This window comes from Canis lupus, chromosome 19 (assembly GCF_011100685.1).
Source record: "Canis lupus familiaris isolate Mischka breed German Shepherd chromosome 19, alternate assembly UU_Cfam_GSD_1.0, whole genome shotgun sequence".
NCBI lineage: Eukaryota > Metazoa > Chordata > Mammalia > Carnivora > Canidae > Canis > Canis lupus.
Window position 1 is genome coordinate 18,611,418 of NC_049240.1, and position 27,167 is coordinate 18,638,584.

At 33.7% G+C, this 27,167-nt stretch overlaps 1 protein-coding gene across 12 annotated transcripts in view; it reads right to left on the reverse strand.

The window, feature by feature from the left end:
* The window catches only part of ADAD1 (adenosine deaminase domain containing 1), a 98,242-nt gene that overhangs the window by 61,847 nt on the left and 9,228 nt on the right, over positions 1 to 27,167 (reverse strand). For 11 of the 12 annotated variants that reach the window (XM_038564733.1, XM_038564742.1, XM_038564741.1 and 8 more), the window contains exons 6-11: positions 24,293 to 24,418; positions 19,839 to 19,962; positions 17,586 to 17,756; positions 16,094 to 16,320; positions 10,875 to 11,112; positions 4,891 to 5,023 (exon numbers count right to left, since the gene is read on the reverse strand). In XM_038564733.1, the coding sequence (XP_038420661.1) occupies positions 4,891 to 5,023; positions 10,875 to 11,112; positions 16,094 to 16,320; positions 17,586 to 17,756; positions 19,839 to 19,962; positions 24,293 to 24,418 (1,019 nt within the window). The remainder of the gene's footprint in view (positions 1 to 4,890; positions 5,024 to 10,874; positions 11,113 to 16,093; positions 16,321 to 17,585; positions 17,757 to 19,838; positions 19,963 to 24,292; positions 24,419 to 27,167) is intronic. The other variant, XM_038564738.1, reaches the window with a different exon arrangement.

The window sequence follows — 27,167 nt, forward strand, 5'->3', positions numbered from 1 at the left end:
GAGGTCTTTTGTGGTTCCACACAAATTTTCAAATTATTTATTCCAACTCTGTGAACTGGTGGTATTTTGATAGGGATTGCATTAAATGTGTTGATTGCTTTGGGTAATATAGACATTTTAACAGTATGTGTTCTTCCAATCCATAAACACATTTTACTGCATGCTTTTCTAACAACTTTGTTAAGATATAATTCACATATCATGAAGTTCCTTTTTAAAGTATACAAAATAAATGGCTTTTAGTATATTCACAAACTTATACAACCATCACCCCTAATTTCAGAAATTTCTCATCACTCCATAAATGAATCCTATACCTATTAGCAGTCAGTCCTCATTCTCTTCTTCCTCCAGTACCTGGACACCACTCATCTACTTTCTGTCTCTATGAATTTGTCTATTCTGGACATTTTGTATTAATGAAATATTATCTGTGGGCTTTTGTGTCTGGCTTCCTTCACTTAATGTTTTCAAGGTAGATCCATGCTGTAGATGATCCATGCTGTATCAATACCTCATTCTACTTTATGGAAGATTAAAGAGATATGACACATTGTATTTAACCATTCATTGGCTGATAAATATCTGGGTTGTTTCCACCTTTTGTGTATTATGAATACAGCTGCTATGAACATTCATGTACAAGTTTGGTGTGAATATGTTTTTAATTTATGTTTTAATGCATATACCTAGAACTGGAATTCCTGGGTTATACTCTAAGTCTATTACTTCTTTAATATTGTTTTTTAAAATTTATTTTTTAGTAATCTCTACATCCAGTGTGGGGCTCAAACCACCCCAAGATCAAAAGCCACATGCTCTTCCAACTGAGCCACCCAGGCACCCCTCCCTCTATATTTAAGTTTTTGAGGAACTGTTGTTTCCCCAAGAAGCCATATCATTTTACATTCCTACCAGCAATGTGTGATGGTTCTGATTTCTTTACATACTTGCCAACACTTAATATCTCTTTTATTATTGATATATCCTAGTATGAATAAAGTAGTAAATCACTGATTTTTATTTATATTTTCCTAATGACTAATGATGTTGAATGTCTTTTAATATTCTTATTGGTTTGGTCATTTTCTTTATAGAAATAGCTATTCAAATTCTTTGGTAATTTTAAAAAATGGGTCATGTATCTATTACTGAGTTGCAAGAGTTTTTGTATATTCTAGGTATAAGTCCCCTACCAGATGTGTGATTTGCAAATATTTTCTCCTAGTTATATAGCTTGCCTTTTCGTTTTCTTAATTTTTGAAATGCAAAAGTTGTTACTGTTATAAAGTCTAAAATACTATTTTCTTATGGATAGTACTGTTGGTATCAGATCTAATAAACCTTTCTCTAACTTAAAAATACATATATCTTCTTCTGTGTTTCCTCCTGAGAGTTTTATAGTTTTCTTATATAGGTCTATCATCTATTTTGAGTTAACTTTTGTACATGGTATGAGGTCGTGGATATCAAGTTGTCCCAAGACTAACTGATGAAAAAACTATTTTTTCCCCCACTAATTATCTGGTACTCTTGTTAAAAAAATCAATCGACTATAAATACTATGGTTTATTTCTTAACTATCAATTGTATCCTATTGATCTATCGGTTTATTCTTACGTCGTATTACAGTGATTATTGTGGCTCTGTGATAAGCTTTGAAACCAGGAAGTGTGAACTGTCCAACTTTATTCTTCTTATTCAAGACTGTTTGGGCTATTTTACATTGGCCTCCATTGTTGCTAAGAGAAATCAACCATACCTGACATATCTAGGTATGGATCTTTTGAAAAAATTATTTTAAAAATTCCATTATGTTAACATACAGTGTTATATTAACTTTGGGTATGCAATACGATTCAATAATTCTATACAGTACTCACTGCTCATCACAGTAAATGTACCCTAATGTTCTTCCCCTATTTCACTGATTTCCCCAACCACTTCTCCTCTGGCAACCACCGGTTTGTTCTCTATAGTTTAGAGTCTTTTAATTTGCTCATTTGTTTCTTAAACTCCATCTATCAGTGAAATCATATGGTGTTTGTTTTTCTATGACTAATAGATCTAGCAGGTATGGATCTTTTCAAATGTTTTTTCCTTGAGGATTTGCTGGGTTTCTTGAATATGTTAATGTTTTTCATCTAGTTGGGGGGATTTTTCCGGTCATTATCTCTTCATAGATTTTTCCTGTTTTCCTCTTTCCTTTCCATCTGAGATTCCTAGCGCAGACATGTTGGTGCACTTAATATTGTTCCACAAATCTCTGAGGCTCTGTTTATTTTTCTTCAATCTGTTTTCATTTTGTCTTTAAAATAATTTCTACTGATCTATCTTCAAAGTTCTTTTATTTTTATCTGCCATCTCAAAAATGCTATTCAGCACATCTAAAGAATTTTTCACCTTTACTGTTTCAATTCTAGAATTTTTTTGGTAGTTTCTATTTCTCTATTGAGATTGCCTACTTATTGATACACATCTATATTTTCCTTTCATCCTCTGAACTTATTTATAATAGCTGCTTTGAAGTCTTAGATATCTTCAACATTTGGACCTACGCAGAACCATTTTCTACTGACTGTTATTTTTTCCTGAGTATAGGTTTCACTGTCCTGTTTTTTACATATCCCATAATTTTGGGTTGAATCTTAAACTTTTTTAGACAATATATTGTAGAAACTCTGGATATGATTTTTCTGAAGTTTTTTGTTTTTTAATTTAGCTTGCTTAAATTGTTAAGATCGGTTTTCTCCATGGTATGAAGCTACTGTTCTCTCTTCCAGTTTTTCTATTATTTTTATGCTTTAGCCTGGTTTCCTAATGGTCACCCTGTATCTGCATAGTTTAATAATAATGATTTCAGTAGACACTGTTCAAACACCTTAAACTTATTAGGCAGCTACCGTCTCATCAAATTGTGTATGTGCAGGGCGGGGGGAGTTGTGTACATAGTCCCCCCACCTTATCCATGGTTCTTCCCTGATTTCAGTTACCCACGGCCAATCACAGTCTGGAAGTAGATGATCCTCCTCCTGATGTATCAGGAGGTTAATAGTAGCCTCACACTATGTCCCACTAAGTCACAATGCCTGTATTATTCATCTCACTTCATCTTAGCAAATAAGCATTTTATCATTTAACATTATCACAAGAAAGTACAGTACAATAAGGTATTCTGAGAAAGAGTCCATATAACTTTTATTACAATACACTGTTGTAATTGTTCTATTTAATATTACTGTTGTTAATTTCTTGTGCCTAATTTATAAATCAAACTTTATCATAGGTATGTATGTATAAGAAAACAACAGTATATGGGATTCAGTAATATCTGTGGTTCAGGCATCCACTGGGGTTCTTGGAAGTATCCCCTATGGATAAAGAGGGACTACAGGATTTAAAGTTGCAGTCAGTTCTCTTTTACAGTTTCACTCTTTACTGAGTTCGGTCTTCCTTGCATGAGTGAAGGCTCTCATTCAGCCAATGATATATAGAGAATTTTTCTCGGCACTTGGGTGGCTCTTTCATTTTTACAATCTACTTAAGTTACTAGTTGGTACATCATTTGCCCCACCCAGGACTTCAACCTTGGGCCAGCAAAATTATTATTTTTTCCCTTTGTTTCCTACTAGGATTGGCATTTTTAGCTGACAAAGCTTCAAATTCTTATGCTCTACCCCAAGTAAGTCCACTCTTAAGCAGCAAATCTATTTCCAGCGGCATCCTCACTCTAGTAAAAACTATAGTTTTTGCCATTCAAACTACCAGAGAGGAGGGAGAAACAGGAACAGCCTTGGGTGAAGGCATCACAAACTCCTTCTGTTCTTATCCAAAGCTCAAGCACTTTTTCAACAATATACACTTCTTAATGTTTTTTGTCTTCAATTTCCAGAGTGGTAGGTGGTTTTTTTTTTTTTTTTTGACAATTCTGTCCAGTTTTTTTATACTTGCTTTTCTAAAGATGATCTACAACTTCTTCATGCCACCAAAGAGCCAGAAATTGCCTACATAAGTTTTTATACTTAAATATGTGTGTACATACCCATAAGCCTGTGGTTAATATAATTGTTTCAATTATATTATATATAACAGATTATACAGTCTAAGCATTAACATATTGTTGAAATTAAGAGAGTTTCATATGATACTATATTAACTGAAAATGAATTTAAGCTATCAGAAACAATGTTATCACGATAACATGGTTCATGTCAGACTATGCCAAATGAAAAAGATAAAAAAACACATTTAGTAAATTAAAATTTTAAGATATATAAAAATACACATATATATGCATGCCACACATAAACAGAAACTGAAATAACATGCTTAGAAGATTAAGAGTGTCATAATTTGAATAGAAGGATTACTAGTATTTTTCCTATTTAAAAAGATTGCCAAATTCTCTAAACATACATTATGTTTATAATACTAAAAAAAAATATTTTTAAAGAGAGGAAAAGGCTATGTACACCATCTACTTAATCAGGTTCAACTCCTGCTGATATTATAGCAGTTCCACAACTTTAATGGGATAATTAATTTATCTGAATATCTTAATGTATTATTTTAGGATACTGAACTTCTAAAGTTAGCAGTTAATATATACAAGAAGAAATTTTATTACCATTTTTTCCCTCTAGGTATGAAAACAGGTTTTGATCAGTATCATCAAAATAAGTATATACCATACTAAGGTGGCTACTTTAAGTGGCAACACTCATTTACATATGTAATCTCAAATAAAAAATAATTCTATCAGAACATGGCAATACCATATACTCAGGAACTATTTCAACCAACTTCTCCTATGTCTCATTATCATAAAATTACATTTTTGTTTTCTTAAATTTTATTTCTACAATCAATTTCATTCCTTTAAGGACTTACCTTTGCTGCATGGTATGTACTAGCCTCAAGTAAATCTTCTTTTTTAGCTTCTTTGGCAAGCAGGTTAAATCGACTTAACATTGCAGCTTTACAAAGCCGACTTGCCATTGACACACCACTTTTAAATGGGGAACTAAAGTAGAAAGAATGAAACATTCACAATCATTATTCAAGGATGTTGACAACTGTAAAGATGAAAATCAACACAGAATCTACAAATATTTTTTTCCAATTATGTGCAATGAAAATAGTGAAAGATTTTTACATAAAATCATTCTGAATATTTACTTTCTGAAGCTAATTTTATTACAGTTTAAATTATAGTGTTGCATTAAAAATTAAAGCAGATACTGGAACATTTTACTGTTTGAAGCAAAATTAATCTATATTGATCCAAATTAAAAGCTGTACTAGAACTGACTGGAAAAAGGGACAGAAATATTTTCTGGAATAATGAAAATGTCCTGCATTTTAATGGAGTAATAGTAATACAGGTGTATATATATCAAAAGTCATGAAGCTATATAGCCCATTTTACTACATGTAAATTTTAACTAAGAGTAAATACATACACCCCCTCATGACCTTCTGTATATGTCCTTGCAGATATTTTTTGTTTCTAATTAAAAGTGGGTCCATAGACCACGAAACTTTTTGCTTTAACTCTCTTCATTATTCGTTGTTCTTGTATTTACAAAAATTTCTCAAATTCTTCATTTCCCGTCTCCATACTCTTTATGTGACTTTCCAGATTCTCCTCTCGATAACTATGGTTGATTTCCCGTCTCCCTGAATTTGAGCTAGCTTTGTGCCTTATTTTGGTTAACAGAATAGATGATGTGTCAGTTCTGAGCCTGGGGCTTATAGGTTTGTGTTCTCATTCTCTAGGGAATCCTATCTCTGCCCAACGAACCAGCTGGGACCAGTCTACAAGAGGGTGAGACAACACATGGACCAGAGCCATGTCATCCTTCTAAGTTCAGCCAAGTTGAATTTCAGTTGACCTAGAGCTAACCCTGGATGAAAGAGGGAGCTCCACAACATCCAGCTTAGTTGACCTAAAAACTTTGAGCAGTAATAAACGGTTATTTTTAAATCACTAAGTTTTGAGGTAGTTTTATTCACAGCAATAATGAACAAAAGCTCTTATGTATGAAATCAATTATCTCTTTATTAGTATTTTCATCATGATACCTTTGGTTATAGTTTTCTCAATGATTCTCCTGGGCTTTTAGGGTATAAAATGATACCATACACAAAGAATGGCAATTTTACCTTCTTCCTTCCAATATTTTATAATCTTTCATTTCTTTCTCTTGTCCAAATGCTTTAAGTATAATATTAACAATAACAGTAAACAATCGTTTCTTGTTCTGGATATTATCAACCATGATGACACTTTTGACTAATAAAACACACATTTTATCCTTAACAAAAATATCAAACTATTCCTTTTTTATTATCTTTATCTAGAATAGCTAAAGAGCTATATTATATGCCTTCTTAGAATTTATATAGGATGAATATATTGTTTATGTCCCTAAATCAATGACTATTTTAATAACAATTTATTTCTAGCCTGTTGTTATTCCTATTATGTTACTATCCTCACTCCTATAAAAAATACTAATTGGTATTGTTGTATAAAATATGTATTTTTAAATATACTACTACATCCTGATTCCTACTATTTTATTTAGCAATATTTTGTTTGGATATAAAAGAAAGCTTCATATACAACTTTTGTGGAGGGAGGGCAGCAATCTTCTACCGGATTTAAGTAGCAGTGATACACCTGCTTCATAAAAGAATTTTAATGTTTTCCATCTTCTTAGATAGCACTGGAAATTTCTGCTATTTATAAAGGTTTAAAATTACTCTGAACCACCTCAGCACGGTGCTCTTTCTTTGCAAACAGGGTACCTTACTTTCTTATGAAAATATTGAGATTTTTCCCTCTTTTGTACCAGTTATATAAATAATTTTTCCTAAAGATATATGCATTTCACAGGATTTTTTAAAAAATATTTACATTTTTGAGAGAAGTTTTTATGAACCTTTAATTTTCAGTTTCTGTTAATTACTCCCTTAATTCACTAAACAAGAGATTCGCTAGGGATATTTTTTCAGACTCAGATTTCTAAGACTACTTCCTATATTATTTAGCTCAAGTTACATTTCTAGTTTTGTTGATTTCTTCATTCTGCTTATTTCCTGATATACGCATTTCAAGTACTGTCTTTTCCATTCAGCTTTGCATTTAGCTGTATATCCTACAAGTTCTGATATACTGAACTATATATATATAGAATATATTGAATGCTTTCAATATCCTTGTCTCAAATATTCTGCTGTTTCATTTTATATTTCCTCTTTTTTTTAAAAAAAAATTTTATTTATTTATTCATTAGAGACACAGAGAGAGGCAGAGATATAGAGGAGGGAGAAGCAGGCTCCGTGCAGGTAGCCCAACATGGGACTTGATCCTGGGACTCCAGGATCACACCCTGAGCTGAAGGCAGATGCTTAACCACTGAGCACCCCCAGGCATCCCTTGTATTTCCTCTTTGAGTCAAAAGTTAGAAGACTCCCCCCACCAATGAAACTCCTAGTATACTGATTTTGTTTTTTTACAGATTTATTGTATCACAACCAAAAATACTATCTACATCACTTCTACCTTTAAATTCAAGCTAGTTAGCATACAATGTACATTAGTTTCAGGGTAGAGTTTAGGGACCCATCAGTTGCATAGAACATCCAGTGCTCATTACATCAAGTGTCCTCCTTGATGTCCATCACCCAGTTCTCCCATCTACCTTTGCCTCCCCTCCAGCAACCCTTAGTTTGTTCCCTAGAGTTGAGTCTCTTATGGTTTGCCTGTTTTTATCTTGTTTTTCTTTCCCTTCCTCTGTGCTGTTTTGTTTCTTAAATCCCACATGAGTGAAATCATATGGTATTTGTCTTTCTCTGATTTATTTCACTTAGCATAATACCCTCTAGTTTAAAACAAATACCCTCTAGTTCCATTCACACTGTTGCTAATGGCAAGATTTCATTGTTTTTGATGGCTGAGTAATATTCCATTTTCTGTGTATATGTGTGTGTATATCACTTCTTTATTCATTCATCAGTCAATGGACATCTGGGTTCTTTCCATATTTTGGCCATTGTGGACATTGCTGTTACAAACGCTGGGGTGCCTGTGGCCCTCTGAATCACTATTTTTGTGTTTTTTGGATAAATACCTAGTAGTATAATTGCTGGGTCACAGAGTAGCTCCATTTTTAACTTTTTGAGGAACCTTCATATTATTTTCCAGAGTGGCTGCACCAGTCTGCATTCCTATCCACAGTGCAAGAAGGTTCCCCTTTCTCCACATCCTCACCAACGTCTGTTGTTCCTTAAGTTTTTCCTTTAGCATTCAGACCAGTGTGAGGTTGTATCTCATTGTGGTTTTATTTCCCTGATGATGACTGGTGTTGAATATTTTTTCATGTGTCTGTTAGCCATGTGTAGGTGTTCTTTGGAAAAATAACACTTCATGTTTTCTGTCCATTTCTTGACTGGATTTTTTGGTTTTTAGGTATTGAGTTTGTTCAGTTCTTTATAGATTTTGGATACTATAGCTTTTTATCTGATAAGACATTTACAAGTATCTTCTTCCATTCCATAGGTTGCCTTTTAGTTTTGTTGTTTCCTTTGCTGTGCAGAAGCTTTTTATCTAGATGAAGTCCCAATAGTTCATTTTTACTCTTGTTTTCTTCACCTCTAGAGACATGCCTAATAGAAAGCTGCCATGGCTGAGGTGAAAGCTGTCACTGCATTTGTTTTTTTCTAGGTTTGATGGATTCCTGTCTCACATTTAGGTCTTTCATCTGTTTAGAGTTTAGTTTTGTGTATGGTGTAAAATGTGGTCCAGTTTTCCCAACACCATTCGTTGATTAGTATTTTTCCATTGAATATCTTTCCTGCTTTTGTTGAAGATTAGCCGACTATAGAATTGAGGGTCCAGTTCTAGGTTCTCACATTGCTTCTAACTTTCAGAATTGAGATTTTCTTTGTGGCATAACATAGGATCATTTTTTTTCAATATTCTATAGTTTCCTCAAAAGTAGGTGTGTTTTATATTTTTACAGTGCAGTTTTATATAAGTTAATCAAATCTACCTTTTTGTTATTAAAAAACCACTGTATCCTTGTGCTTATTGTTTTGTTCATTTGATCATGAACTGACAGGTCAATTACTGTCTCAATTAGTACTGGATTTCTATTTTTCCTCCTGTAACTTCTTTTTTTTGAATAATGATACTATGTTATTTGTTGCACATATATCTGTTAATGGTTCATTCTTCCTTGTAAATTACACATTACAATGATAGTATCCTTTATGTAGTGCTTTGGAGCTGAACTACACTGTCTACTATTTAGATCATATGTGCTCTCTTTACTTGTAATCACCTGGCAAGTATTTAGCTATAATAAATTAGTTAAGCTCATTTTACATTTCAGCTTTCTTATGCTAGTATTTTGTGTTTTCAGTAAAAGACTTTTTAATGTGCAGTTTGTCCACTGTTAACAGTGATATTACTTTGTGCTGATTCAAAGCAAGAACAGTGTAATTCACACTAGTTGAAGTAATCAATAGTATGCCTAGTTGATAGTAACATTTGCTTGCATGTGGTCTTAAATCCATCTTTCACCAAACAAGCAGTTTAATTTTTAACATTATTATCTCATTAAAAATGTATGGTTGTGACCACAGAAGAGCATACACTAGAAGAGCAGCTGTAGTTTTACTTGCTAATCAATGGCAGGAATATTACAAAGAAATGTCTAAAAGGCATAACATATTATGGTTATTGACAAGGGCTTTGGAAATAATATCCAGATAAGAATCCCAGCTGTGTTATTATTTGTGTGACATTAAGAAAAATAATAAACCTAGCTTGAAGCAGTTTATCTGTCAAAGAGCAACAGCACCATGTAATCTACAGGGTTATTTTAAGGTGGCAGTATAACATAGTACATTAGTTCTCACATGTAAGTATATGTGAATAATATTTGAGAACACATATCCTTAGCCTTAGATCCAGAAAATCAGATTCAGTAAGAGAAAATGAATTTTTAAAACAAATACATTATAGGATTCTTTTGCTAATTATAATCATGAAATGATACTCAGAAAATTATAGGTTCTGGAGACTGATTTTGAATGCTGGCTCCATTCAACTTACTATGTAACTTAAGTTATAAAACTTTTCCAGCTCTGTCTTCTCATCAGAAAAACAATGATTTTTTTTAAATTAGTACAATGCCTGCAAAATTGTCATACTAAATAACTATTATTATTGTTCAGAATTTTAAAAACTGCATCTAAGAAATAATTTTAAAAGTTCTATTAAAATGTATTTTTGGGGATCCCTGGGTGGCGCAGCGGTTTGGCGCCTGCCTTTGGCCCAGGGCGCGATCCTGGAGATCCGGGATCGCATCCCACGTCGGGCTCCCGGTACATGGAGCCTGCTTCTCCCTCTGCCTGTGTCTCTGCCTCTCTCTCTCTCTCTCTCTCTCACTGTGTGCCTATCATTAAAAACAAAAAATGTATTTTTGCTTAATATTTTTTAAGCGATTTGTTTTGTTTATATTATAGTATAGACCAAGGTAGATTTACTGTAAAGCTTAACTTCTGGGCCCCTTATACTTGTGCGGGCCCTTTCTAAATACAGTTGACACTTGAACAACACAGGTTTAAACTGCACAGTTCCATTCATATGTAGATTTTTTCTGATAAATCCAGTACAGTATTGTATTTTCTCTTCCTTATGATTTGTTTAGTTTTTTTATTTAAATTCCAGTTAGTTAACACATTGTAATAATACTAGTTTCAGGTATACAATTTACTGATTCAACACTTATAAACAACACTCATTGCTCACAAGTGCCCTGCTTAAATACGTGGTTTTAAAAGAAATTAGTAATGCTAACCTTTCAGTGATCTTTCCACTCAGGCCATCCACAATCTCCAAAGAAATGTCCCCCTGTGCCCAATTCAGACTCAAGGATTTATATTCCAAGTTTGTTTGCAGTGGATATGCAGAAGGTACTAAACTAACATGAGGTCTGTTGACCAAGTAAAACATTGGAAGTTTTGAAGTAAGTGCATCATCAACACGTTGCTTTACAGCAATTTCTAAACCTCTAGTATCACTGCAATTCCCATCACCTAGAAAGTAAAAACAAAACTCAGAAGTTCAATATCAATAGACCAAAAAAAAAAAAAAAAAAAAGGAAATAGTCTAATGTTATCATTTATCTTGCAATAATATCTTTCCTTTCCCACTTCTCTCTTACCACTTCTAAATTCTTTACCAGTATCAGGACAAGGTAACAATGGTCATAATTTCCATTCAAAATAGAATCTACAGAAAATAACAAATTGACATTCCAGCAAATAAAAATGAAGAGCCAGAAATGTCCTCTCAAAAATATAGTACTGTTTATAAGATTCTGCCCAACAGAACTGGCTCATCCTGTCTTGATTCCTTAGATTACAGCATGAAACCAGCACATAATATAGAAGGATAAGCATGGCTGAGAAATAGTTGGTGAGATTAAGCTATTTTTCCATATTTAAGGGCCACAAATTACACCTATTCCAGGAGGACAATGCTTCAGTTTCACAACACAAATCATTTAAATAATGTCTATTTCTGATTATAATTTTTGCTAATAACAAAACCAGTTAAAATAACTATTGAGATAAAGCTCAAAAAGATGTAATGTCATTAGTACAGTATAAAATTGTGAGCTGCATTAAACTTAAAATAGAAATTAGACAAGTCATTCCCATTTAAAAATTAGTAATTCTAAATTAGACCCCTTTTCTCAGAAAAAGAAATGTTATATGCCACAAGACTTTATTTTCCAAATAAAATTGTTTCCATACATTGGAACTGTTGAGATGGCTGCTGGTTATGACTATCTGGAAACTAGAAAATGATGTAAAAAGAACATGAATTGCTATTGACAGCCTTTTTCTAAATACTCTTTTTAAATTCCAGTACAGTTTCAGATGTATAATATACAGATACAACAATTCTATATATTACTTGGCACTTATCAAGATGTATTCTTCTCTTAATCCCCATAATGTATTCCACCCTTCTCTCCACCTATTTCTCTTCTAGTAACCACCAGTCTGTTCTCCATAGCTAAGAATTTGTTTTCTGGTTTGTCTTTTTTTTGTCTTGCTTGTTTTTAAAATTCCACATGAGTAAAAAAAAAAAAAAAATACACACGAGTGAAATCATATGGTATGTGTCTTTCTCTGACTTATTGCACTTAGCATTATACCCTCTGGATCTATCCATGCTGTTGCAAATGGCAAAATTTCATTCTTTTTTATGGCTGAGTAATATTCCATTGTAGGTATCTATCACATCCTCTCTATTGTAGCATCCCTGACAAAGACATACTGTAATGAGATAATGGCAGTGTTTGTGCCTAAAATATAAAGACATATGTGGGGGGAAAAAATAGCCCTGCAAGTCAAATTCCATTTAAGATTCCTTACATGCCAAATTGATTCATTTAAAAATGTTTTAATATAAAAACAATAATTTTATAGAAAAGAAGCATATTAATATTAGAAATTTTACTGTTCCCCTTTACATATGTATGCTTTAACTATTAACTAAATCTGAAGTATGGTTTTGGTTATATACAGAGGCTAAATCTTGTTCCTGGAAAAATACAGATCTAATAATATGTCATATAAGTAGGGAAAATTTGATTTATCTAAAGTTATCTAAAATAACATGAAGCTCAAAGGTAAGTCAAAAACTAAATCTAATCAAAGACCACAGCGGACTTGACTGGACAGCTTTTTATACACAAAGATTCTCAGGAGATTAATCTACCATAAGTGTAATATAAACCCACAGAAATGGTTGTGGAAACAGCTCTTAAAAAGGCTGCATGAATAAGAATAAAGTACATAAATCAAAGAATCAAACATTAAAGAACTATGTACTGGCCCTACCACATCTGGAACATAATTAGTCTGGGGCATTACATTTTAACACCACCACCCATTTATCATAGAACATCTGGAGAAAACAAATCATGTTCCTGTGAAACACAAATGTGTGAGAAGACATAAGGCAAGAAGCATCTTGCCTTTGTATTCATAATGCTCACTCTGCATTTCATTACACGAATAGTACCTTTGAGAATAATGCAACAGTGCACAACACCTAACATATAGTAGATGAAAAAAAAAACCATATAGATGGTTCAATAAAAACCTGACAAAAAAGGAATATAAAACATATTATCAGAGAGCAGTAATTATCAATCCTGGGTGCACATTAGAATCTTTAGGGATTGGAATATTAAAACCAATGCCATTTTGTATTATTTTAAAAGCTTCCTGGGTGGGAATAAAAGCAACAAGAATAACATTTTTCCTGTATTCCACAGTTAGTTTTAAGTAGAAAAATAAAAGCGCTTTCGAAAACAAAAACAAAATCATGCTGATTCAAACCATTTATTCACGAAACATTTACTGACCAACATCCCCAGCACAAATTGGACCAAGATGAGTGTGGCAAAGGATCTGCCTTCAAGACGGTCAAGTTTAACAGACATAGCAGTGAGATTCTTGTCACTGGCTATGCTCAAACAAAGCTATCAGAGTTCAACTTAATACAAAAAGCAGCAGTAGGAGAAGTTATGAAACTAATTTTGAGTCCAGACTCTGCCAACAGGCAAACTGAATGATATGGGGCAAGTATTTAACTAACATTTGAACCTATTACTGAGATTTAAAAAAAAAAAAAAGGGAATGAATAACAGAATCTCTAACATTATCAAATGTTTCTTAGAAGTCCATGAACTATGTTTAAAACAGATTTTTTCATTAGGAGGGAATTAGCAATTGGTCTTCTTTATAATCCAAATGTACAATTCAAATCTGTGTATGAAAAGAACTCCTAGATGGAAATACCTCTGGATAAACACTCTTGAAATATTTAGACAGATGATCTTACCATAACAGAATACCTAATTTGCAAGATATACCTTTAAAAGCTTGAAAAGTAATATAAATCCAGCTGTTTTTAAGTACTTAGGCAAAGTGAATTTTCTTCCATATTGCTCTGGATTATTTTCCTTTTTTTTTTTTTTCCCCTAAAGATTTTGAGAGAGAAAGAGTGTACATGCATGAGCAGAGGGAAGCGTAGAGGGAGAGGGCAAGAATCTCAAGCAGATTCTATGCTGAGGATAGCGCCTCATGCTGGTGATCCCACAATCCTGAGATCATGACCTGAGCCAGAATCACAAGTCAGATGCTTAACCCACATGCTACCAAGGCACCCCATTGTGGATTATTTTCTATTCAAATAATAATAAATGTCTTTTTAATGCAAGCCTAAGACTTTTTTTCCTAAAAAAGAATACTCCCATAAAGTGATAAAATGAACATCTATGAACATGTACAGCATAAAATTTGCTTCTCTAAGCTTTTTGAAAAGTTAAAGAAGTCTTAAAATGTAATACTCTACACATTGGTAACTGATCTAGTAAATTAGGTTTTTAACAATTAAAGAACTGTAAAAGATTTCATAAGACTTACAACAGAACAAGATGAGGTCATTACCCTCACTTATATTGTCAGTACAGAATTAAAGGGAAGCAAATTTCAATTCTAAATGAGGAGGAATTAAAAAAAAAAACAATTGGAGCTATTTAATAGACTGACTTTAAATCCTACAATCCACATTATTGGATGCTCTTAAACTGAGGTTAGATGATATTCTATCAGGAATGGCATAAAAAGAGTTTATATACTAAGCAAGAAGCTGTACTAGCCTACTAATAAAATTCAGTGAACTCTGAAGATTCTTTTAGCTCTCCAAATCTCTTTTAAAGAAATTTTAAATGAGTGTTTCTCAAAGAGCCATTCACGTAATTGTATCCAAATCACCTAGTGGTGCTTCTAAAATGTGTATCCCTCTGCCTCAAAACTCCTACCCTCTTCCCCAGGCAGAATAAGGATCTCAAGATGTTCAAAAATCTGTATTTTTTTATAAACAACTTAAACAGATTAAAAATCATTTAGGTTATACCAGGCAGAATGCAAATTAGCTTTAGGTGTGTTCCACAAAGATGCCAAGAAAGAAAACAGAAATAATTTTACAAAGTCTTATAGAATGTTTTTATTGCTACCTGATGTTCCCCATTGCTAGGTGCAAGATGAAACTCAAAATGACAAGAGATTTAATTTTTAAGCTCCTGTCCCAAACCACTAGCTATTACGAAGTAATTCTATAAGAATCTATAACCATCCATCCTTTTAAGAAACTAAATATAGCATGGAATTATATAAGCGACTAATTTTACATCTTCATCAAAGTCAAAGAAAGCTATGATTCTAGTGAAAGCATAGACAATTCTTACAGACCTAATAGACATTCAAGAAAAAACCTTTCTTAAAGGAGACCGAGAAAAATTTAAGCATCTGAGAGAGCATCAGACCTAAAAGGAAATATGGCAAAGAACTTTGTAACCAAATTAAATCTAAGAAACTATCATCCTCAAGAATTCATATTTGGAAAAAGAAGATTTAGAAAAGTAACTACTTTTGAGGGTAAGAAGAACTGCCACTGTCATATATTACCAGCGGGAATGTGATTTGGGGGGTAACTTAGTAACATTTTTCAAAATTGCAAATGCATACATCTTTACCTGCCATTCTATTTCTAGGAATTCATCATCTTAGAGACAGACTTACAAGTGCAAATAACAAATATAAAAAAGTCATTCACTATGCATTTTGGTAGCTGTAAAAAAATATTAGAAATAATCTAAAGTTCCTTCAACCTGTAAGTGCTTAAATAAATTATGATACCTTTATACAAAGACGTACCACACAGTGAGAAATAATTAGGAAATTCTTACATACTTGACATGGAAATATTTCCAAAATACATTAAATGAAAAAAGCAAGATGCAGAAAAGTATGACCTATATTATCTATTCATGCAAAATACCAAGTATGATTACAAGTTACCATGAAATAAAAAGCTCAACAGAACAATGAATGTGGTTTACCTTAAATAAAGGATCATGAATGCAAAATATGATTTTATATTGATATATTTACTCAATGAAAAGAGGCCAAGAGGTACTGAAATCCCACTTACCAACAAGTATACTGCTGATGTAAACTGGCTGTATAAAGTGACTCAGCAATGCTCCCTGTACACCAAGCACTTCCCATCTTGTCAATTTGTCACTTGAGGACATACTGCTTACTCTATTAACATCTGCAGGACAGTAGACAGTGAGATAAATTTTGCCTTCAACAGCCACATGGAGACTCAGTTCTTCATTGGCTTCAAATGCAGATATAGAATGTGGATTAAGACGCCTAGAAAAAGGAAAGGGTTTTTTTTTCTTTTACAAAACAAAGTATACAAAATGGGGTATTACTCAGCCATAAAAAAGAACAAAATCTTGCCATTTGCAATGACATGCATAGAGCTAGAGAGTATTATGCTAAGTGAAAGTCAGAGAAAGACAAATATCATATGATTTCAGCCATATGTGAGATTTAAGAAACAAAACAAATGAGCTAAAGGGAAAAAGAGAGAGAAGGCAAACCAAGAAACAGACTCTCAATTACAAAGAACAAACTGATGGTGGGGGGATGGGTTAAAAAGAAGGTGATTAGGATTAAGAAGTGCACTTGTGATGAGTACTAGGATCATACAGAAGTGTTAAATCACTATATTGTACACCTGAAACTAGTATTACACGGTACGTTAACTGGAATTTAAATAAACATTAAAACAATTTAAAAAAAGTGGACAAAGTAAAATCTATATGTACTTAAGAATTGTTTTCAAACATGTTTAACTTGCCATTCCTTAAGATTAATACCAAACAGAAATTAACCATATTTAGAGCTTCTGGGCAAAGATAAATTCTTTTTACTGCCTTTATGTCCCTTAAAATCAAATGAAAACTTAAGTTTTGTTCCTTCCACAGTTAAGTCATTTTCTTTCTCTGAAATTTTTTTAAAAATTTAAAAAAATACAAGAGAATGAAGAAAAAAAAAACTGACAATTTGTGTTCAAAATTAATCTCCAGTAAAATATGTTTAAAAAAAATGTAAAATCATTTGTCCTGAATCTTCTCTCCAGGAACAGTCCTTGCACTTGTTTTCAAAGGTGTAACTGGAAGAATTTCTAAAAAAAATATTAACCATGGTTATCTCTAGATAGACTTGCTTTTCTCCTTTGTGCTTGTCTGTGCTGTTTAAGTGTCATGCTGATGCTACTCATTCATCAAGATAATAAAGTTTTAGCTACAGACTCAGAAAAACTGCATTAACTCCAGTATTAGTATGTGAGTATACATAAAACCAGGCTTTCCTAACATTTATGAAGTCTTAAAACTCGAAAGAAGAAAATTTTCAACAGCACAGAAGTATGTGGAATAATTTTAGTAGTAGTAGTAACAGATCAGACTGAGTGGAGGAGAGGCCCCAGCTAGAGGCCACAAATAACACCTCAAGTCAGAGGGAGAATACGAATAGGTATGAGTTTACTTGTTCTAGTGCTGTTCTAGGGACTTAGAATATATGATCTAGCCATTCTAACTGCTTTTAAAAACAACTTCTATAATACTTACAATTGTGACTTAATCTGAGCTGACCCTTTAGGCAACTGGTTCATATAGAGATAAATGTTGATATTCTGTTTCAGAGTCAGTAGATTAGAAGCTGGTTCTGTACAAAATATTGATTTTTCCATCATAGCAGGATTTTTGCTGTAGAAGAGTAGAAGTTGTCTATAAAAGTACCTAAAGAAAAGAGTTATAACTTTATTAAGTAATAAAATTTTACAGTAATTTATTTTAAGCATCATATTCATGTGTGTCGTGAACAATGTCCCTCATTGAAAGGCTATTTCTCCAAAGGAAAGTTTGGAAATTAAGAATTCCTAAAATAACTTTTGCCTTATTTAGAGAAGAGTTAAATCCTGTAAGAAGTCCTCAACTGTAGCCCAGTCTGACATGTGACCGGCCTAAAAGCACCATTCCTTGACTACTACTACACTCATTTCACGTTTGAGTCCTAAACAGTCATATCCAGCTAATGACCCATTTCTCTATTGATTCCTCTTTTTTCTCAGTTCTGCTCTCAGCCTCCTACGTGAAGTGTAAAAATTCTCCTTGCTTCTTTTTCCCTTCCCTGACAAAACAACCAACCACTGTGGTTCCTGCTTCATAGTGGTTCTGAAGACAAAAACAAAGAATTGCAAAAACAATACGATGAAAATCCTAAGTCATAGTAAGAAGTGGAACAAATTTCCTGAGAAACTAATACAAATCAATCAGGGGACAAATACTATTTTGCTTATTAAAAACATTTTAGTCCTTTCATCAGAAATAATTTTAAAGACTCAGCACAAGCATATAATAGGGCCAAGCATGGGAAGAAATAAAAGAAGTAATTTTAAAGAGGTCAAATAATTCAATAAGCACCAACGAAGATTAGAGAACAATGAGTTGCATTAACTTCCCCAAAATTTTCTCTTTAAGATTATAGGATTCGTTCCTTATAGAAACATGTACTTAAGTTTTTCAGACAAAATTAGGTCTAAATTTGTTTTAAATTACTCTACCACAGTAAATACCAACAAAAAGTGAGGATGCAAAGATTAAATAAGAACAGAATGCTGATAACTAAATATGCTGATAACTGGATATGATCACAGATATTGGTATCAGAATGCTAATAAACTGAATGATAGAATTCATTATCCTATTCTTACTGTGTTTGAAAATTTCCATTAAAAAGTTTTATAGAAAGTAAACTCAAAAAAAAAAAAAGTAAACTCAATGGCTTAACAGAACCAAAATCTGGTAGATACTGGAAAAAGTAACAAATTCTTCACTTTTCATATGAGGACTTCTAAGGAGTAACATTGCTGGCTTCTCTTTCTGCTATTTTCACTTTCGTTCTCATTCTATTTCTCTTTCTCATTCCTAGCTTCTCTACCTACTATTCACGCCTTTTGTAGAGAGCAGAGTGACTACCAATGAATTTAAGAAACAGGTATGCTCATCTCAGCCTTTTCTGCCAGCCTGTACAAACTTATAGTTACAAAAACAAAAACAAAAACAAAAAACAGGGATGCCTGGATGGCTCGCAGTTGAGCCTCTGCCTTTGGCTCAGGGCGTGATCCTGGAGTACCGGGATCGAGTCCCACACTGGGCTTCCTGCATGGAGCCTGCTTCTCCTTCTGCCTATGTCTCTGCCTCTCTGTCTCTATGAATAAAATATTTAAAAAAGAAAAAGTCAGGAGGATGAAAAGTATAGCAAAGGGAACAGAGTCAATAATATTGTACAGTTACAGATGGTAACTACATTTACCATGATGCGGAGTATGGTGACTGCTGCATACTAACATGTTTAACATCATATGTCAACTATATCTCAATTTAATAAAAAATACCATTATCTACATTCTGCTATAAACTCTGCATAGACATCATGAATGTAAACTTACTGGCTTCTAATGATGTTTTTAAATGTGGCTAATTTGGGGGTGAATATTACACCAAGTCTCCCTGGTCCAGATCTAAAGCTATATACTCAGTTACTTTGATCAGTAATAAAGATGGTATATTAAGAAAAAAGTTGTAGGACTCTTAAAACTGAGTTCATAAAGTCTTGATAAGAAAGGCCACTAAAATCTACAAATTAAGACACATTTATTGTAAAGTTTTTTAAAAAAAATGACATAGAAATAATCAGAGACTGTCATATCCAAGGCTCAATGATCAGTAAAATTCCATTTGTAAATAAAGACACTGATATGTGGTTACTTTGGGCTGAAAGAATTAATATTTGGTGGCATTAAATATATGTTACCTTACCTAAGGAGAGACCTTCTGGCTGTAACGACAGCATGAGTGTCGTGCAACACTCTTCCATTTGGCTTAATGCACTGGCTGTAATTGTATTCACCTGTGCCTATAGCTACAACTTCATGCTGTCCAGCTGAAAGGAAAAGGTTAACAGTAACAGGTTATTCTGGCCTCTTTCTTCTCTATATTCAACCTCTACCTTACCATTTTAAAGTTACTAAAATATATTGACCAAAAAAATGGAAAATCCCAATTTTAAATAAGAGTTTGAGGGTCTTCTGGGAACATTTTTTAATAGTTCAATAATATTCCTAAAAAGGCAGATATTTTATGATAGTTCATCTAAAATTTTACCACCATCAACAGAATTGTCAGATATTCTTAGTTTTCAACTACACATCTATTTCTTCTACATCTAGATGTGTTTGGCTTACTAGAGACTTCATTTGCCATTCTACTTCTGCCTTAAAGTTATCTAATGACTATTTTTTTTCTATTTTTTCTTAATCCACTCAAACTCTGCAAATCAATTTCTCTGTTCTACTTAAACTGTCTTAAAGATTATTTGAGAGCGTGTCCACATGAGGAGGAGGAAAGGAAGAGGAAGAAGTAGTCGTCCCACTGAGCTGGGAGCCCAACCAGGGACTTGATTCCAGGATCCTGAGATCATGACTTGAGCCAAAGGCAGACACTTAACCAACTCAGCCACCCAGGCACCCCTGAAACTGTTTTAAAGAAACAAGCACCTTATTCTTTTTCTAACAGTTCTTCTCCATTTTTTTTTCTGTACCTTGAGATTTCTTGAAACTCTATGCTCAGATTACATAATCCTTTTTTCTTTCACATCCTAACTCTAAGGCTTTTCTATAGTGTAGTCACTAAGCTCATTGTTCTTTTTTCTCTAGAATATTCTCCTCTGAACATCTTGCGTTTTTTTTTACTTCATATTGATTATTTCAGAAAATCTCTAGTCTTAGACTTTCAAATAAAGTTCAGTTTCAGGGGTGCCTGGGGGGCTCAATCAGTTGTGTCTGACTCTTGATTTTGGCTCATCATGATCTCAGAGTCCTGAGACTGAGCTCTGTGCGACAGAACCCTCAGTCAGGCTAGGCTCCATGCTCAGCAGGGAGACTGCTAGAGATTCTCTCTTTTCTGCCCGCTCATATATTCACACACTCTCTTTAAAATAAATAAATCTTAAATAAAAAGGTTTCACCTTTGCAAATACCTAAAAGGACTTTCATTAATTCAATAAAAACTGAAGAACTAAAAAGTATACGCTAGGAATAAAAAGTTGAGCAAGACATGCCCTCATGAAGCTTCTAATAAAGACAGAAAAAGACTAAACAAACCACAAACTATGACATGTGCTTTAAAGGGGCCAATGTAAAAAAATAATGGAGGGCGAGGTTACCTCATGCAAACTAGATGCAGAATCTCTATGAAACCGAAATTTAAGTTTCAACATGAGGTGTGAGGTAAGGGGCATTGCAGTCAAAACAGCAAGCTTCTGTGGACCCTGGGCAGGGAGACCAGTATAGCTGCTCCAGCAAAGAGGTAAGGAAATGGCATCAGATGAGGTCAGAGAGTCATCATAAATCATGCTAAGGAGTCTGTGGATTTTACTCAAGAGCTACGTATGGTGAAGCTGAGGGTAAGAGACTGAAAACCATATTGTGTTACATTTTAAGATCATTCCTTTACATGGATATTTAGGGTCCAAGAAGCTGAAGACATAATGACTTAAGACTTGAGTAATGAAGAGTGGTTGGAAAAGAATAATCAGATCTGACGTAGTGTTTGGGGACATAACAGAACTTAGACATAAACTGTTATTAGGTTATTAGGGAAAGAACTCAGTTTTTTAGCCTGCCTAAACAACTGGGAAAATGCCAGGTACTGAGATGGAGAAAGCTAGAGGGGAAATAGAACTAGATGGGAAAAATAAGAAGTTCCATCATCACAAATGTAGCTGCTCCAGTAAGTGGATGGTGGTGGTAAAAGCAAATTATATAGTGTCACTAAGTTCTGGAATGGTGATGTAAAGTTCTGAGTTATAAATAGAAACTCAGTTTATATTTAAACTCTGTAACAGGACCTGTCATGTTTCAGGGAGATACTAGTTTCATAATGCAGTAAAAGGCAATAACAGAAGGGATTCATCAAGTTGAAAGAGGGAATGGAACCAATACTTAAGTGAAGGGATCAGCTATCAAAGATCCTTCCTCTACTCACAGCAGAGAAGATGAGCTCAAATGGAAGAAATTACATAGATTTGATGGTAAAGAACAAAAGGAAGTTTGGATTTGATAGTTTCTTACAGACACAATAAAAAAATTATGACACATGAGGCAGCTGGGTGGCTCAGCGGTTCAGCACCACCTTCAGCCCAGAGAGTGATCCTGGAGACCCTGGATCGAGTCCCATGTTGGGCTCCCGGGATGGAGCCTGTTTCTCTCTCTGCCTCTCCCTCTCTCTCTGTCTCTCATGAATAAATAAAAAAAAAAAATGACACATGGCCATTAGTTAAAAGCAGGGATAGAAAAGAGGATCTGGGATATTTGAGGACAAAGTATGAAGTAGACATTTCAGGGCATGTGTGATCAACCCTGCTAGACACCGGTTGGCTGGGCAGTGAGGAATATCCACTTGAGGCTTCTAATACATTGTAAGTATGCATTGATCAAGTCACTTATTCCAGGAACGTGTACTTAATTTTACTCAGTGTCTCCGCACCCTAGATTTACAATTGTATCACTAAAACCAGATTTATTACTCTCATCCATGCTATTCATACAACTTCACATCAGCTTCCAGATTCCTGTGTATATGGGAACAATGATCATTCTACTATGTAAACTTGAAATGCTAGGTCTTATTTCATCTGTCATTGTCACTTTCATCTAATCACATCAATTTCTAAAAAATATTATCTTCTTTCCCTGTTCATATCTTTCTCAACTCTAATGTAAGCAGCTCCATTACAATAATCTAAGTTACAATACTCTAATTCAGGACCAATCCTTGTAGTATTTTTAAAAAACTGTTGGCAATTATTGCTTAAACATCAACTTATTTTAATCATTACAAATGTAATTTAAGCTTTTCCTAAATGCCAAGTACTGTGCCAAATAATTTATATTATCACATCTAATCCTAGTACTCCATGAAGTAGAAGTTATTACTTCTATTTTTCAGAAATTAGAAGAAAACTGTAGCAGAGAGATGTTAAATATATAACATGCCCAAAGTCACTTAGGTAGCAGAGCTAAATCTCATGCTGTATCCAACAATTAGAGTACGGTATCAATCCCTAACCAAAAATCTTTCACCACTTTCTATTTCATGAAATCCAACTTTTGACTGGATTTTAAAGGACTCCATAATCTGGTAACATCTTATCAACCTAACTATATTTTGTATTACGCACACACATACACACACGTATGTACACACTTTTCTGCACTAGTAATAAATTTCTCTCATTGTTCCATGAAGTTTTCTCACTCCCACTTTCTTCCCTTATGCCTTTCTCTCTTCAAAAATGTCTTTTCTTCTATTTATCCAAGCCTTATTAACCCTTAGTTTCACGTCCCAAAGATTTTAACCTTATTGGCTCTCTACAATCTATTAATTTTCATGCATTTTTGGATTACAGAAAATAACTGTTATCAACTTAGACTTTCAACAGTATTTGTATATATGTGTGTATAAACATTCTCTCCCTAAATTATAAAAACTCCCTAAGGATAGACCAAATCTGGGGATCCCTGGGTGGCTCAGTGATTTAGCACCTGCCTTTGGCTCAGGGCTTGATCCTGGAGGCCCCGGGAATCAATACCCCCTTCAGGCTCCCTGTGTGGAGCCTGCTTCTTCCTCTGACTGTGTCTCTGCCTCTCCCTATGTGTCTCTCATGAATAAATAAAATCTTAAAAAAAAAATAGACCAAATCTCAATTGTTTTATATCATCTACATCTTACTCCAAGATGAACATAAAATTCAAATACTTTTATTAAATTATTAATCTAGAACACTAAAGGGTAAATAAAAGATAAAATGTAGTTAGAATCATAATATCCACAAGAAAAACCAGAAGCTCATGATTTTTCATATTATAATATTTTCGTATTTGAAAATGTGTTCATTTTTATGGGGTCCTTCTCAATGTTTATTACAATGGAAAATTAGATTTCAAGTTGGTAGTAGTTCCAACAGAGTTACTGTTTAAAATGTTAGGCATTTTACTTTTCTGCAGTTCTCTATTGGCTTCTGGTCAGTATACTGTAACATTGAGAGCCTTTGTATTTAATGATCCACATCCACTAGAAAAGGCCACTTCAAATCAATGCAACACCATTGTAAAAAGGACCAAAGAGTCAAAATACTACTATATATAGCTCCAATGATGAGGTTATTTAACACTTTTTCCATAAACCAACACATCCCAAATATCTGGACTTACCTCTTTCAATTATAAAAGCAGCCAATGAATTGCTACATTTCAGATATTCGGAATGATTAGAAATTAGTTTATTAAATGTTTCTTTAACAATTTGTGATATCTTTGCATACTGAATATGTCTCCCTTCTGGAAAAAAAAATCAAATGGAATATGATTTGAAGAACACAGTGCTTTCTCCCAGAGGCCTCTATTATTCCTATTATAACCTTACAATTGAGTTTGTAATTTACATATGTGAACAAATTATAATTTATGCCACTGATTGATATTTTAAAGCATTCAATTCTAAAAAAGACATGTTATTGAGCTTTATGGAAAATTTATTGTAAAAAGATTAATACTTCATATTAGTTACTGATCTATATTTGATGAAGTATTTAAAAATTATACAAGACACAAGTCATTTAATAGGATTGTCCCACACTGCCAACTAACATCTCACCAAATGCCAGTAGTCTTCCCTCAACACTGTGACAATTAAAATACATTCCCCTTAGTACTTGCCCCGCTGAGAACCACTGCAAAGAACTAAGCACTTAGACCCTTGATACAGTTCCATGTTCCCACTGAAGAAGTCCTGCACTTTGCAAGGGGATAAAGATAATTTTAAGTAATTAGGATTACTAGAAAACAGTTGATAATCAAGAATATAATCAAAAGTTACCTGTGGATTAAAAAAAAAATGACAGAGCTTATTAAAATTAAGGTTCTGGGGTAGGGCCTTGGCCATTTGTTTTGTGTACCCCTACTGAAGAACCATCGTTCTAGAGAATGAGAGGTTGCAGAATCCCCTAATACAGTGTTTCTCCAAGTTTAGCTGCAAATCACTAATAGCTCCTGATGTTTCATGATGATTGCTAAGCAGTCTACCAAGTGGTTTGCAGTCCGTTTCACATTTTTAGAGGACAAAAAGCAATGAAACAACTTTGCTGTCATGCGTTACATAAGAAATGAAGAATTATCATTTTCACAAATTCTTTTTACCTGCTCAATAATCATTACATTAAAAAAGCACACAAATAATAAAAGTATGATATTAGCATTCTCAACTAACATTCTACTAATGGGACACAACACATTTCAGTTAGGCCATTTACATGCTTTGTTTATATTTGTTAAACTTTAATTTTTCTGTTACTATTGTTAATGCTCTCTTATTGGCAAAAACAAATTCACATTATCACGAAGAATGTGAACAATCACAAAATCAATCACAAAATGAAGCTCAGGAAAAAATGAAGTAAGGGCTATATTCTTTTATCTCATCACAAAGCATATAACGTGGAGATGTAAATTATTACAATTGCATGCTAGCATACATTTCACCAAAACTGTTATCAACAAAACTATCCATGTGTGGTGTATGAATTAGTTTTTGATCCTTACACAATAAAAACGTAATGAGAACTACTCAGCAACTTGGCCCTGCTTATCACCAAAAATTCATGATACAGAGGAAAAAGTAATAAAAAATATATAAATAAAAATATTTTTAAGTTTAATTTTTACTTTATTTATTTTTTTTAAAGATTTTATTTATTAACTCATGAGAGACACAGAGAAAGAGAGAGGCGGAGACACAGGCAGAGGGAGAAGCAGGCTCCATGCAGGGAGCCCGATGTGGGACTGGATCCTGGGTCTCCAGTACCACACCCTGGGCTGAAGGCAGCATTAAACCTCTGAGCCACCCAGGCTGCCCTAAATTTAACTTTTTACCAAATGCAGATAATATTACCACTTTCTAATAGAAACTTTTAGAATCTGTAAATATAAACATATGTCACTCAAAAAAACAAAAACTGGAACATTCTGAAATGCACCTTTTGCATTTACCTAGTCTCAGACATCACTCAGGGACTACCTCATCCTTCTTTGTGGGTCCACAGAATGAATGTACTATAATTTGTTTAATCATGTCATATATAGTTAGCGTGTATTTTGTGTTATGGAGTAGAAAAACACACTGCAATTAGTACTGACAGAATAAGAATTGTGGATGGGCAAAAAAATGTTCTGCTACACTTTAAATGGTTGCATCTAAATATCATAAAGAACATTTGGGACTTGACAACATATAAGTATACCTCTTAAGTATACCTCTTGATCTTAATTCAGTGTTGAAGGAAATAATACTGTGAATATAACCAAGTCTTAGTTACTAAACGTGTCTCTTATTACCATGCATGTAAAGAATAAAAATCAAATGCAATACTATTTCCCTTATACATTTGTCCTGGCTATTGAGGAAACAAAATGTTCTCCCAAGTTACTGAAAATGAAGGATGAGATAAAAACATGACATACATAATGCCATTTAACACCATTTCTTTGGTTTTAAGTAGCTAATTTCAAGTGATCTTTAGTATCATGTCACCTGAACCTATCCTCAGAGCCAAAATACCACTTTAAAAATTTGTATTTATTTATTGCAGACAGGGCAGGAAGTGCAAAGGGAGAGAAGCTTAAGCAGGCTCCACACTTAGTGTGGAGCCCAGTGTGGAGCTCCACCTCTCAACCCAGAGATCATAACTTGAGCCTAAATCAAGAGTTGGATGCTTAACTGACTGAGCTACCCAGTCACCTCAAAATATCATTTTTTAAAGATTTTATTTTTAATTTATGGGGGGGGGGAGGGAGAGAGAGAGAGAATTGGTGGTGGGAAGGGCAGAGGGAGAAGCAGACTCCTTGCTGAGCAGGGGGCCCAGAGTGGGACTCAATCCCAGGACTCTGAGATCATGACCTGAGCCAAAGGCAGACGCTTAACCAACTAAGCCACCTAGGTGCCCCAAAATATTATTTTTCATGAAATATGGTCAGTGAGAAATAGGGCAAAGCACACAGTCTGTGTAATACCAATACTCTCTCTAATTGGCCA